Source organism: Lonchura striata, chromosome Z (genome assembly GCF_050655825.1).
Source record: "Lonchura striata isolate lonStrDom1 chromosome Z, ASM5065582v1, whole genome shotgun sequence".
NCBI lineage: Eukaryota > Metazoa > Chordata > Aves > Passeriformes > Estrildidae > Lonchura > Lonchura striata.
The window spans coordinates 51,716,064-51,732,174 of NC_140740.1; the positions used below are offsets into that span (position 1 = coordinate 51,716,064).

The 16,111-nt window shown below is 36.0% G+C and overlaps 1 protein-coding gene across 1 annotated transcript in view; it reads right to left on the reverse strand.

Annotated features, from left to right (window-relative positions):
* Positions 1–536: 536 nt before the first annotated feature.
* OXCT1 (3-oxoacid CoA-transferase 1) overlaps positions 537–16,111 on the reverse strand; it is a 77,868-nt gene continuing 62,293 nt past the window's right edge. Inside the window, exons 15-17 of the mRNA XM_021551419.4 lie at positions 12,805–12,885; positions 10,327–10,428; positions 537–4,195 (exon numbers count right to left, since the gene is read on the reverse strand). Of these exons, the coding sequence (XP_021407094.2) occupies positions 4,160–4,195; positions 10,327–10,428; positions 12,805–12,885 (219 nt within the window). The 3' untranslated portion in view covers positions 537–4,159. The remainder of the gene's footprint in view (positions 4,196–10,326; positions 10,429–12,804; positions 12,886–16,111) is intronic.

The following is a 16,111-nucleotide window of genomic DNA, read 5'->3' on the forward strand; positions in this document are numbered from 1 at the left end:
ACTTTATGACAGGTATGGAAGAATGACCCCACTAGACACAGACATTTTCATCCCTTTGCAATCATCTATTTTATCATTCAGTAGGTGGTAAATGAAATTTGTCTTCATGTGTCATCTAGTACAATTTTCAGAGTGCAGCGACACGCTAACATTGATGATTAACATCTCAAATGTGATCGGTTCTACAGCAGTTTTAATCAAAAGGTAAAAAATCTCTTCTCTAAGGACTACATATGCAGTCCATTATTTAACTTGATTGAAAAACAACTCATTTCAAAAATGAATGTGGTAATTATGTTTGAGATTGACCCAACAGAGACATCAGTGAGAAAACATGTAGAATCCAGCCGTTAACTGATTTTTGAGCTTCATTATTTCTGTTTATCAAACCCATCCACATACATACAAGACCTTGACATTTTGCTATGCGCTGAGGTATGACATGCTGGTATGAACACAAGCTAAACTTTTACTTCTCCCAAAAGCAGAACAGAACACCACAAAAAATGGTAACAGACAAATTAATAGACAAAACCTGCAATTTTAAACCTTTATTGATTGTTTTGCAAATACATAGGAAGGACTTTGATGTTTAGTTTGCAGAGTTTACAGCACAGCTATGTTTTCTATGTTTTTTTACTTTTCTTTTTCAAAGGACAAAAAAATCAATAAAAGATAAAACAAAGTCCAATGTGATAATATAGTAGAATCATCATCTTCTTTAGAACAAGGAGTATCAACTGTCCTTGTGTGTGAAGTGCTGTCAAGCAGGGAATTATTTCAGTCTCAATAAACCTTAATCCCTGCAATACTGACTATTGCAACTACTGCTCAAAGTATACCTTACCTGTGAACCACACTTATACCCACAGAGAGGGAAATACTTAGGAGGTCTTTAATTTTTATTTTGCTTAACAAATGAATTTAAAAAGTGGATTCAAAGCTTGTTGCAGTTATCTTGTGTGGACTTTTGACATTTTCACAGCAACACCAGTATTTTACCAAAATCTTTTGTCCTCAAGATATAAAAATTCACATGTGACATACATATCTTGTCTCCTGTTGCTACAGCATCATTGCTGTATATGGAGAGAGCCTGTTCTCCTTTTATCCCCTAGTTTCAGCACCATGTACTTTTGCTCTCTTGCATTAACACTGAAACAAATAAGACACAGAACTCAAATGTACAACACGTATGACAGTCTTCAAGTACTCTTCCACACTCTTGATCAAGTGCGATCCCCGAGCTGAAGAGAAACAAATAACCTCTTCCACAGACTTTAGCTTCTTATTCCTCACAACATCCCTGTGAGGTAGGAAGAAAAACATCCCCTTTGCAAGCAACAGGAGACAAGGCAGAGAACACAGCTGTCATTCCACAAGGCAGTAAGGAAAAAGCCGGAAGTCAGGAGTTCTTGGGTCCTAATTCTTTGATTTGGAAACCAAGGTGCTAAACTCCTAGACATCAACAAATTATCAGTCTCTTTATAGCCATGTATTACTGACAACAATGGCTTCTGTGCATGTACCAGCAAAGTGAAGTTCTACGGCAGAAGCAGTGTACATCTGATCCTGCCCTCAGACACTTCTGGACTTCATGTAAATGTTCACTGTAATTAACTAATCAGTCCTACAACTAATGTAGCATAGGTAATTGCAATAGATCAACATTTTCATTTATAGATTTCTTTAAGACTTGCCCATCTATTTAAATGTTTGTGTTCTTTGGTCTTTTTGGTTTTGTGGTGTTATTTTCCTCTGGATAAGTTAACAGTAACTGCCTTCCCCTGTACAATAGTTTTTTTTAATTCTCCCCTAAAACCATCACCCATTTTGGGTAATCTATACAAGAGCTTTGAGTGAAAATGAACAAAATGCTTTCAAGGACTACATCCATTCCCTCAGAGTAGCTCTTCAGAAGGTAAAGACAGGCACGTTCTGCTGTGTATAACAAGGGTCAGAATTGTCACTGAAGTGTCTTCATTGATTAGGGAAGAGGCCTCTGGGCTGCTCTATTCAAAAGTGGAACTCTTTAAAGTGAGCTAAAATATTCAGGTTTTATTATATACAGATTTTAATCTTTAAAACCTCTGTGAGCATAACTTGAATCTACTTCCACAGGAAAAAAATGGCCAAACTTAACATGTGTGGAATGAATGAGTAACACAGGGAATACATATAAATAGCCTAAATTGAGAAAATATGTCAAAATTTAACATGCTGTATTAAGATATCCTGGAGTGCTACAATAAATGTAATTTCAAGTCTTTGATGAAAATTATCTATCATCCAAATCACTTGATATATTAATCATTAAATTAGCACTGATCTTTGTACAAGACATTTCTTTCCCGCAGGCTCAGCATCAGGTCTTGCCTATAGACTCAGGCTACACAATGACCTACCACCCACTAGCAGCCACGAGTTCAAGTCACAGTTTAGTATTATGGGAATATTTTTGTACTGGCATAACAGTGTTTACAAAGGAATTTTGTTTAGTTCTTTTTGGGATGAAGGATATCTTGTTATGGTATTGACAAGAGATTATCAAAGAACTGTTTAGGGCAAGTGGAACTATACAATATAATACTTCCAATCAAAGCAGTTTTATTGCTGTAAAACCCATATGTGGATTGAGAAAAATTTTGTAGCTGTTTCCATGAAAGAGAAGCATTTCATATTTTAGAATGGAGAAAGTTTCTACAAAGGCTAGTACAAGAGATAAGTATTGCACAATGTTTCCTTCTGGTTACCTGAGAAATGTGTTACATTCCTTCCACAACACACATTGACTATGGTGAATTCCTTACTCAGTATTAGAATGCCTTTCTATGCCATGTGCTAAACATGCTTATTACATGTATGATAAGCATTATGCAAACTTCTTCTTGTACTTTTACATTTTAACTGAAGTGTTTTACATGTTCCTATTTATATAAATGACAGAAATTACAGAAACCATTATATTGGAGAGAATATTGTATTTTAGTAAATGTTGATTTCCAGTCAATTCATGCTCTATATAATAAAGATATATTGTACTCATTTGGTATGTGAGAGCCAAAGCTGTCATATTATCTGTTTGCAGAAGAAACAAAATATAAAAATGATTTTGTAATTAACAGGAAAATAAGGCATTCATCAAAATGACTCTGAAATAATGTCTTTTCATTTTGAGTGTCTCAAGTTATGATGAAATTGGGTTCCAAAGTCTTTAGATTTTGCTCGTGCCTTGACTGACAAGTGATGCATATTGCTTTTACCCTTAACATCTGTATTCCCATCAGAAGGCTCTTCAAAGTGCCCACAACCTTCTCTTCCCCTGTTTCTATATGAGACACTGGAAGGACAGACCTGACTCCTGAAACGATTTTCATTTGCCTTTGACTGGGAGCTGAGGAGAAGCATTATATCTGGAGAATAAGAGCAGTTCATGTGGGAAATTGTGCAGCTACCAGTTGTCTGCATGAGGACGGACACTTTTTCATATTCCTCCTTCACACTAGCCCTATTCTAGTTTGTTTGACTTAAATATGAAGGGTCACAGCTGGACTTTGGGAGGTGTATACCTCTCAATACCAACAGACACACACTGTGGAAATAGCAGATATATTTAGGTCCCAATTATTTCCACTGGTTTAAACAATGAAAAGGTTCAGGAAAAGGAACATTCATAGTCCCAATATCTCTCTACAGATACATATATTTGTTACAGATCACTCCAGAAAAGACCCACACCTTTACAGGAGAATGGACATGATAAGTGCTATAGTTCCAGAGCAACAGATATCAGCAAACACAGAGGCAAGTTTTGCATTATTTTTTTCTAATTCTGTGTAAAAACCCCCTAGTATTTGGCAGAGAGACTACAAGGCATTTTTTTTTTTTTTTTACAATGATCATTAACATCTTACTATAACATGATTCAAAACTTAGAGAATATATTCACCATTCCATTAATGTTGGTAATGTTATGAAAGCAGAATACAATTAAGCTTATAGTTACAGTCTAAGGTTAACTATCTGGAAACTACTTAGAGAGCCCTTAAAAAAAAAAAAAGAAAGTGAAAAAAAAAAAGTAACATTGCAAGACAGTCATCAATTTCTTCCATTTGGAAACAAGCCTTCTTGAAAATTAATCCCAGTCCGTAATTCACAGTTAAATCTGCCTCATTGGTATTAGCTTCGGTGAAACCTAGCAAAAAGAAGGGAAAAAAAACCCCACAAGAGTTGTCATACAGGTAAGATCTAGCAGTACAACCCAACATTCACTTCCATGTGTATTTATTATGTACCACTAAAGACTAGAGACACTGTACTTATTTAACCTGCCATATTTGCAGTATGTCAGAGATAAAAACTACTACAACTAAATTTTCTGATGCAAGAATACAAGATATGTGTGGTGCTAGTATCCAGGCTCTCAACTTCATTTATTTTGAGATAGGTTATTGGTGTAAGAATGCAAGCATATTAAACTTGGGCAGATGAACCTGTACTTGTCCCCTGTACAGTCTTCTGTGCAGTAACAGATAAATGAATTCTGGAAGATGCTTGTGAGAAGGGGATATGCAATCAAAGGTATACATCTACAATAAACACTCTGCAACTATTGTATATGGATAAATGTGATGGGATTATTTGTTTGGTGATGATAGAATACAATATCAAATTTATATTTCCTATTTTTAAATGTCTTTCTTCCATTCACATTCAATTTTATTTATTTAATGATTATAATAATTAATTCCAATTTTGCTTTTTTAAAAAACCTTGCCTTTTCCCATTCACATTAATTTTTCTGTAAGGACACATTTATATATTCTATTATTTTAATTCATTTACTTACAAAATTCACTTAGTGATATTATAAGGTGTACAGCAGACCAAAAATAAAACACAGTAAGCCTAAATAGGAAAATAGATGAGGAAAGAAGGTATAAATAGGAACAATACAGAGAAGATTTTGTATAGCAGCAGTGGTTAACATTTGCTTGAACTCTCACTCAGGTCTACACAAAACCCCTGAGGAATAGGTCTCCACAGAAGATCCAAGCCTCTTTAATTATCTGATGCCCCAGGATGAAGATCAGAAATAACTCATGTGATCTTACTTTTTCAGGATGAAAAACAGTCAGTGGATAATCTGGCTCCTAGCTGATTAATGTGCCCCATGTAAGCATCACCTACTGCAGCCTCCTGCCTCCTTTACCCATCTTTTAAAGTTAACAGTACTCAAGAAACTAACTCATTAAATAAGTGCCTTTGCAAGCAGTAATGCCTCTTTCTTTTAGCGGTACAGGGCTGTATCTTCTGTACTACTTAGGCTTCTATGTGATCTTTCCTCCAGCCACTATGTATCATCTTTTATAACCTTATAAGACTAACCACTGAGCAAAACTTAGTTCATGAAGAATGTGTTTACTGTATCAAATGCTAATGAAATGTTTTCAGTGGATAGTAACAATTCATTGATTTTTTTCAAAGTTGTGTATGAACTAGGATAATAAATAGATGCAATTGGTACAATGCATCAGCATTCCAGGATTAGTTCCAGAAATGTTTCAACATTTCAGACTCCAAGTTACTATGTGACTCTATTTATTTGGGCCTATTTGTGCCACAAACAGGGGTGGTTCCATTGAAGTAAAGCTAAACACTGATAGATGAAGATAGAAGCATTAAAATCTGTATTCTGCAAACAACAACAAAGGCAATTACTGGAGAGATTTCTATTTTTTCTGATGTTGTTGATTTCAGTACCATCAAAACATCAAGTGTTTTACATTTGATGAGGACATTACATTAAATGTGGTGCGTGCACACCTGATGCTAACAGCTGTCATTTGTGTGTACCACTATCCACTTCAGATGGGTCTGATGCCCATGGGTCAGATGTGCCATAATGTCTGCTCAGAATAAGGAAGGTGGTGAGAGACAGCACCACTCAGAATTGGACCCAAACACAACTTATGCTGTATCTAAAATGTGATTAAATAAGCAGAAAAAATGCCAGTGTAAAAAACAGATGGTTTGTGCTTGGAAACAAGGAGTAATCGAATCTGGAATGTAGAAAGCATTTCCAGATTCTCTGAGTCCACTAGAGACAGTCAATCCAAGTATCACTCTGTGATAAGAGCAAGGCATTTAGTAAGCACTGAAGGGGCTTAATGCAGACCCTATTCACAGTGCACAGCTTCAGAATTGCTACTTTCTATGATACCTCCTAAGCAACACACTCTTAATATTATTCACTTACAGGAAGAACACCTGATCTTGGAAGTTTCAAATACTTTGCTAATGTTGGACAGGCAGGTGTTCCAGGAGGAGCTTGCCTGTGCAGTCCAGTATGTGGCCTCTCAATTGGCAGACCACACATGGGCTCTGGGGCTTGCTGCAGTCCAAGCCTGTTGAAGGTCTGATTTCCAACCCCAAAGTACCCTTTTCAGTTACACAAACAGCTCTATGCTCATTTCATTGAATTTCTATGAAGTGAGCATTCCTTCAGGTTCTGATTCTGAATAAGGCTGAATCCTGTTAAGTTCCATTGGCCTTAACAAGGAAGAAACAGCAAGTTAGTGTTCAAAAATTTAAAATGAGCCCTTCAAAAAAAAAAAAAAAAAAAAAGGCAGAAAAAACCACATCTATTTGTTAAATTAATAAAAGTTGCTTATCTCTTATTAACACCTATTTTTTCATTTCAGAGAAATGCAAACCACAATTCTAACATCACATATATATGTGTATATATATGATACAAAAATCTCTTCTTAATAGTTTTTGCAGCAGAGATCAGGAAAAATAAGCCCACAAGGTCCATGTAATAATCAACTCAATCTTGCAACAGCCTAAAAAGAAAATGTTCCTTGAAGGAAAATGTACTTTCAGAAAATAAAATCTATATCCTCTATCATTTTGAACTCAGTGGTTGAACTTGGACATACAATACCTTTTTAAATATATGCTAGCTTTGGCAGATGCTTTTTCTATACACTGTGTTATCTTTGAACATTTTGAAAAAACAAGCTTTAAGATTAAGGGGGGAAAAAGGTTGTGATGGGAATTTGTGACTTATCCTGATTATTTTTATAACTAAATACATCTGCAAAAGTATGTTTTGTCATGGTCTCATCAATGGTAAAAGGCACTACAAGCCCAAACAGATTGCCTGCCAAGGTGATCTATATGCTAGGCTACAGCAAATTATATATAAGCATGCAAAATAAACCAACATTTTGTCTTCACAGCACAGTAGAATCAAGGGCAAATTGTTTGTTTTTTAAATTATGCCAGCCTATAATGAAGATAGTTGACTCTAAGTCATGTTTCCTTTGACATTTTGTTTTGCAAATGTTCTTTAGGAGATATTTTTCCAAGTAAGTAAGCAAGCTGTGAAACGGAGCTGTATAGTCAAATGTGTCTCAAAAACGGCCATATAGACTATGAAGTTCTCCTCTCCAAACAGGAGCAGTCTACATGGGGTGCGACAGTTACATTTAAAGATGTAGTCATCTCAAAATCTCATTTCTAATGAGCTCAAAGAGACATTTATTTTTAGTTCAGCTCATACACTGCATCTACTGGAAAAAAAGCAACTAGAAAAAGGATTGACTCCTCATTTTTCCCTGATTAGTTCTGTTTCAAACTAGAAAAAATATATGATCCTGCTTTTAGTGTGGCAATACAGGATCACTAAAGCTCCTGTCACCGATATAAATAAACCTAAGATGTCTCATTCAGTGAACATAAATAATCACAAGCACAACTGTTACTCTTGCAAGAAAGCCTCAGGCAGAGTTTTGAAATGTGAAAAAAAGAGGACTGAGGATGCTGCAGTCTGAATAACTGCCTATCACTATGTTCAAATTCCTATTTTATGAAATTCGAAACTAAGCAAAGAACCTGTAGTTGTTTGCTATATATGTAATTCAGGCCATCAAGGGTCCAATATTACATAACAGCAACCAGTCTTGCTGTCAAAGATTTCCACAGAAGATTTGGTAAGGATTTAAATGACAGCAGGATTGGGACACTATGGCCTGGAAACGTTCTTTACAGGATGTGGGGGGGAAAAAAGAAAGAAAGGGCTAGTACACTTACATGCCACAGGTTTAACAAACAAATAATTGAGGTTCATGTCATGCTTTCAATCTGCAGTGCTGTAGGAACTGTGGGCACTTTTGTAAGGAGCCATAAGCACCTCACACCAACACCTGCATGTGCTCTGGCAGAGGCACACACTTTGCAAACAAGCATTGCTTTGCAAACATTTATGCAAGCCACTGCTTTCAAGGTAAGTACCTGTAAATGCCTAAATCAAGAAGTAACTACATTTTTCATGCCAACCGCTTGTGATTTCATGAGTGACTGTGGCAGCCAAACAAAGCAGACTGTGCTGGAATTTGCTTTCTGGAGAACTAGGAAACAATGCCTCTGAAGGATCCCTTCCTGATCTTACAGACACATCCCAGGGAGCCAGACAGTGAATTGTTCCAATACCTCTCATCAACTCCTAACTTCAGGCTACACTAAAGATATGAAGTTTATATCACTCCTTTGTAACATTTCCAGGAAAGCACCAAGGAACAGTGGGTAGCATTAATCTTTTATTTGGACCTAACTGCCTTGCCCTGTCATACCTGCTGCAAAGCTTAACCTCATGGCCCATCATTTTAACCTTATCATTTTTTTCTCAGAATTTTTTGTTTCCTTCTGTTTCACTGCCTTGAGCATAGGCAGCTGGCCTTTACTTTGGGAAAAACCACCGAACTGAATAGGTATCTCTTGGTCATCTCAACCAAAACAAACCAGGTCCTTTCAAACAAGCAGCTTTGGAACAAGTAAGGAGTGTTTTCAGTGTCTTCTGAAAACAGAAGTCCTTTGCTGTAGTTTACATCTATTTAAATGCTTACTAAACATTGCATCTTCAAATTCATCATGATGCTGCTCCCCAAATTAAATCCAAAAGAACAAAACAAAGTGACTGACTGCAAATAGATACAAACCTATAAAGATGATTTTAATGTTTTACTTATGGATGCTAGCTGCTTGACAGACAGATCAGCCCAAGGAAAAGAAGTCCTGACATTATCAAAGTTATAAAAATTGATTATTTTTTACTAGATCAAAGTCAGAAGCTGAATGAATAATTTCATTTCCACACAGAACTGCTGTATATGGAAGGTTGCTTCCATTCTAACTTAAAAAATAATAATGACTTCCCTGCTACTTCTGTAGCAGCTTCCTGCACTTCACAGTTGCAGGCTACTGGTCTTTAATCCAACATCTTTTTCTCAGATAATTAAAGGTACTTTCAGTAGTTAACAGACTTTTATTTAAAATACCTAAGAAGAAACATACATAATAATATTTAGTTATCGGAAATACTGTCTTATGGACACAGGAAATAACTGAAATTTCACAGGTTCATTCCTTGGGAAGTTTCCTTGCTACCAAGAATATGCTCAAAGCCATAATAAAAAACCCTTGCACATACTAAATGTTCTGCAGTCTATCAATTAGGTGCCATAGCCATGCCATGAAACACTGCAAAAAGGAGTATTTTACTTCATTACTAAATATACCTGAACTATTTTTACAGCACAGTTTTTACACTGTCATACTTGCTGCTCTTGCCAAAGGTTGGTTGAACTGCCCCAAAAGACTTCACAACACAGAAGAAAAGATTTTGAAATGTTGATGTAGGAACAGGCCAAGAAGAAACTATATTATCAACCCCACATGCATTCAGTTACATGCTAGAGGGGTACAGCTTTCCATTAATTATGCACTTTTGTGTTTGCATTAAGTGAGACTTAAGAATTAATGTGAATATCAAAAGACAGGGGCTTTCTGGATTAATGCAGAGCATAAGTTCAAGTTGTACAAGTTAGTCTTAGAGCAGTTCATTTACTGGCACGTCTAACACAACTGTAGTCACTCCTGTCAAGAAGACTCACAACTCCACCTAAAGATAGCATGGAAACTTAGCAGGTAAACTAGCTTATACAGTGAAAAAATAAATATTTATCCATGTCTTAGAGATGAATCAGCTCCCTTCTTCAAAGCATAGGAATTTCCTTTCCATTTGCCTTTTTACTCTAAGTTATTTCTCCATCTCTCTTGGTTTTCCTAGCTTCTGATGCTTCCAATATCATCACACTATATTAACTCCAAATTATCTTTCATTGTAAATCCCACATGTAATCTATTCAGTCTTCACCTATAAAGATGAAACTTACTTCAACTACAAGCCTTCATGTGTTAAGTATTTGTGGAGAATATTTGTTCTGACTTCAAACTGTACTGGTTTGTAGAACTACTTACTGCGAAGTCACAGCCAGTGCTTTTCTTGATATCATCTACTGTCAGTCCTTCCCAGATTTCTATGAGGGTCAATCCCTTCTTCTTGTCCACATCAAACACTGCCTATTAAGTTCAAAAAGCACATAATTTTTTTATTATTAAAAGAGAAAATGAGGATGTAAATGCAGTAACATTTCACAAAATGGTGTGCTGAAGTAGATAGCATTCCTTCAGTAACACAAGATCCCACTTTTCACTTTCATGACTGACTAATACAGGTTTATGCTACATTTATTTGCACTGAGAAAGAGAATCTAGTGTTGCTATTGAACACAAAGTAAGTACACAAACACTTGGCAAGTTCAAAGGCCAAAAAAGAGAGCCTTTTCTTTGAGCATCTATTATTTATAGAATTCCAGAGATGACCGTGGATTGGAGAGTGGAATTACCACTTCTCCAGCCACACTGGTTAAACCAACAGTCCATCAATTCTTTCTTCCCACAAAGAAAGTAAACCAATTATTATTTACATGAACAGTGTGTGACAACTATAGTAGAAATATGTAAGCAGATCAGAAGGCTGAAGAAGTTTTATGAGAACTTTAAGACTTTCAAAAGAACTATAAAAAAAAACATAACACTTTAAAAAATCAGAACAACAATCTAGAATGTGCTAAAATACCTATAATCTAGTATGTGTTAGTTTTGTGGGGTAAATGTGAAACTGTTCATCACTGCAGGAAATGTGGACCATGCCTGCTGCTCCAATCTGGTGAGAATGGGAGGTTCAAAGGAAAGGGCTGAGATGTTCTTTGCTGCAAGACAACATCCACCAAGAGACACAAAAGAAACAGGGGAAGAGAATGTCTCCCCATCATTTCATTTCATTTCATTTCATTTCATTTCATTTCATTTCATTTCATTCAGTAGGGAGATCATCTTTGGCTGACTATAAGTTTCTCCAACAGCTATTGCATACCCAATGCAAATACTAGAATTTTTAGAAGCTAGCAGTTAAAGACAGGATTCCCTGCAGTATTTTTAAAAGAAAGCCTAAGAGGAAGAGGCTGAAGGAGCAAAGGCTATTCTGTCTGATGTCTTCATAAGATATGCACTCCACCTCTGAGACTTACAAGTGCATCAAATAAAAATACCTGTAAAACAATGTGCACTTTAATAGTGCCTACCAGAGGGAGATACACAGGTTGCAATCTAGTTGCCAGGGAAACCATAAGGTCTAAAGTAATTTTCCTTAAAAAAAAAAAGTTTAGGAGCAAAACTTGAACTTGAAATGAAAGTGAAGTCATAAGCTTGTCACAGAAGTGTTCTGAAGCCTAGTTGTCCGCTGGGCACATAAAACTGCTCTTTATGGAACTGGAAAAGGACAGCTTTTTAAGTCCTAAGAGAGAAGCTGGGCATAGGGAACACTTCAGGATGCTAGTGCGGAAACAGAATTTTTAATACTATCCAATTGTTGTTCCAAATTTGTATCATTTCCTAATAGAGCCATGAGATCTGGTAATTGATAAATATTAGAGACATGTCCGCTTGTTTATTTTCTTTTAGTTCTTGTTCCCTCTCATTTTCTTTGTGCCTTACATTTGAATATGGTCAGTTGGTAGAAGGCTAATTAAAAAAAAACCAAAAACTTCCATATTCTAATATATCTTCCCTTACTTTGTGAAGAAAGTTCTAAAGTTATTGCTTTAGATGCAGCAATATCCCACCATGAGAAATCAAATTCTTCATCAGCACCTTTTATGCATTCTACTTGGCTCACAGAGGGACTACTCTAAGTTCTTAAAAATGTAAACACCAAAACTAAAAGGAGTATGATTACAGCAAAAAACTTTAAGTCACTTATCCTTTGCTGAAAAGATCCACAATGTACTTTGAGCAGCAACAGTATGAGATGCTCATATGCACTTCCACTAGAGAATAAATTGCTTCAACAAATGGAATCAAGTAAGGACAAAAGAACTAAAGCTCTGCTACAGCCACAGGTTTCTCTGAAACAGTATGTAGTATACATGAAAGAAGGTGCCAATTGTCCAACCTGTGTGTGCTCTGCTGGGCATAAAGCCCCAAACAAAACAAAAGGACAAAACCAAACAACCAAACAAAAAAACCTAATAAAAGCAAACAACACACCTTTCCCTACAGCTCCTAAGCTGTAATTACAGACATATTACAAAACTGACATGTAACATCAAATTTTCAGAAATTCTTTGGGGAAAAACAAGATACACTCTTTTCATATCTGTTATATGTGGCATCTTTTGTTCTGAAGGCATCTAAGGGCACAGTTCAGTATGCTAGATGTCAAAACTTTAAAAGGAAAAAGATGAGCCCAAGACCTCTGGATCTGAACTCCAAGGCCATCTTTTCCCTTCAGTGGCAACAGATACTGAATATATTTATCATTTTTGCTAAGCTTTGCTATTGTTATTAGGGACAGAGGAGGAAATTATTAACAAGGGGTCAAGAAAAGTACTTTACCTTTTCTGTAATGATGCGGTCAACACATTGTTTCCCAGTAAGTGGTAAACTGCATTTTTCCAGGATTTTATGGACATTTCCCTGTGTTTAACAATATACAAATATCAGTTTTTAAAAAACTCAATTATGTTCATGAAAATCGCAGCTGTAGCCATTCACTGTTATTTAAATATTCAATGTGCTCAGAACGCTTTTCAAATTCTCTTCAATGGCTGACTAGTAAGAATCTTACTGTACCACTGAGTGGACTGTGGAGTTTGGAAGGCCTGCACACTGCTGCTTAATAATCTGCCCTTCCTGCTACAATGTGAGGACAAGAGATATATGGAACCTCACCGATGTGAGGACAAAAATTAGCGAACAACACCATGGGCAACATGTTTCTCTGTCTTATCCTTTGTCACAAATCGTATGTGCAAGAATCAGCCACAAACAGAGGAACTTCAGATCCTCAGAGTTCAAGTGCACAGTCATGCTCTCAAAACAGTAAACCCAGTTTATGCATCCATATTGTCTGTGGGGAAGTCCTTGTCTTTTTTTCCTCTCTTCTTCTTAATTAAAAAAAAATAGTTAAAAAATGCCTCTAGATCATACTAAGTCAATGTAGGCTGCAAGAGCAATGGATGGATATAAGGTAGATTGATCATTACTTTTTTTGGTCAGTATTTGTAACTGTTTTACAGAAGTAGCATTAAGTGCACATTTCTCTCATTATGCCATGCTTTTAATTTTTTGACTAAATATCAATTTTCAGTTATGCACTTCAAAACTCTCAGAATATAACATGTCTCATTTAACTATTTAGAATCATCAGTTTACCTTAAGGCTTAATTAGGTGCCATCTCACAGACAGTTTGACTCCTGAGCGATAACGCAATGAGCAATTATGTGCTTTTGAATTTATCTTCCTCTGTGAGGAACTATTTCTTAATTCTAGTTACTTTCAATTTATCTACTTTTATATCCTGTCCATCTTGAGAACGTCCTTGTGCAATTTGCCTAAGAGCCAAGATGAATCTGTGTTATTTGTACTGTCTTCAGTAACATATCAGATACACTTTTCAGTCATGTGAAATGAAGTGTCTCTTCACGGTACCTAATTGACTGAAAGGCATGGACTTACAGAGGCGACAGCCTGAATGGTTCCTGTGACCCTGAGAACTAATACATTTGAGCTTCTAACACTTGAGCTGAAGATTACTGTATCACCAGCTAGTTTTAAAGATGAAATGCATTTCCTGATATTTTCAAAGGTTAGACTCAATGATCTTAGAGGCCTTTTTCAACCTAAACGATTCTGTGACTTTTGGAAGACATCCATCAGGGTACTGTAAGAAGAGCAATTTAAATGGAACTGCATGATTTTTACCATCTGAATTTATTCTGATTTATTCAGGATTTGTTCAGATAAAGAAAAATATTATTGGGTAGACACATAAAAGCTTAGGTGTTCCATTCTGCTTTAAATAAAAAATTCTGTTGAAGAACAAAAATGTCCTTAGTCTTCCACAACACATTGCAATCAGAGCTTTCCACAGAAAGGAATTTTCTCTTCAGTGTTCCATGTTTCAGTCATGTCCACATCAAGTGCTTAAAACCAGTCTCCATTCTGTTTTTCTGAACAGTGTAGGCAACTCATTTCACAGCATGGAACAATTACCAGCCCTTACATTACCATGTTTTGCAAAACATGTCAATGATGGTATGGGGGTAAGGACTTCTAATTCTCTCAGGCAGTATTTAGCAAATTAGACACAAATACACAGGGACTGTTTAGACATTAAATAACAAGCTTGTATTATATTATTCTTTTCTTCATGGGTATGAAAGAAGAGGTAATTTAGAAAAAATACACTAAGAAAAACTAATTAATTCAACATAAGGTCCATTTGCCAAGTGTCTCTCAGTGGCCTAAGCATATAGAGCAAAAATTGAAATACCCTTCTACAAATATGTGCTCTTGGTTCCTGATAATGCTGCAATGCACAGATTTTCTGAGGCAGAGAGTGTTTCCAGGCAGTGATATTTAATTGTCATTGATGAACTCAACTTCATAAAATAGTTTAGTCCCTTCTATATAGACTTAATTCCCTGAGATTTTTGCATCATTCTGCTATCATCCACAACTTTATTAGCTGGCTGTGGAAAGTGTTTCTTCCTGTTTCAACTAATTTCAGTAAGTTATCCCTACTTTGTTTATGAGGCAGTATATATGCAGTAATTCTGCATCCACCTTCTCCATTCCCTCATCATTTTGTGTATTTGTCCGTTACCCTTCCTCAACAGCAGTTCTTAAGCTGATGATTCTTCTACAATGCTGATTTCATGTTGTCTCATCTATCTTCTGTACATTTTGGTTTTCAATATATGTAAAAACTTAAGTAATTTAAAATTTAATTAACTTGGGACTGAGCATCCTTATTTGTATTTGTAACATACTGCATATCAGAGTTTAATGTTTAACAAGTCATCATTATTATTAAAATAAAACAAACAAGCAAAAGGATTAGAAGATCCTTCACAAGATCATAAATCAGACAAAATTAGCACAGGAACTACTTCTTGCAGCACCTCTTGAACATGTTCATTGAAGGTACTCCCCATACCCCATGTCTTCCACTGTATTTCTATTCATCAAATCTTGACTGCTGTTGATTTACAGGAAATTTTCATGTCTGATGGCAGAGTTCTTATTTATTTGGAGAATAAGATTACAGAAACATCCCTTTACTAAAGAGCCAGCAGACACAAGAGACTGTCTAAGTACATGCAAACTCTTCTTTCACTCAGTAACACATTGGGCTTCAGGCAGGATGCAGGACTGCTCCTCTGATGCATACATTCATATGTATGTTTCTGATAAAATATTGAGTGTAAAGATTTGAAATGCCATGAGTAGAAAATCAACTCTGGAAGACAGAGTCACCTCCAACAAAAGGCTTTTGACTTTCAGAACTGGCCTCATGGGTGCTATATTTATTTGACTATTCAAAAGAAAAAAAAAAAGAAAAAGAAAAAGCACCTGTAAACTCCAACAGCAGTTTTGCCCTCTAAACGCTAGATTTCTATAGGACATAACCTTCACATTTGAGAAACAAGAAGCATTGACATGAAGACCCCAGAAAGAGGCTAGATAATAGGGAAAAGTGCCATTTAAAAATAAGAACAAAATAAAGTATTGCCTGTTGTTAATTTGCCAGTGCCTTTGCACAAAAGAAAAAGACATTATTTATGAAAATCTGTAACTGCGGAAGTGTACACCAGGCACAACATGCACAAAAGTGGACAAAGTAGGCATACATACACT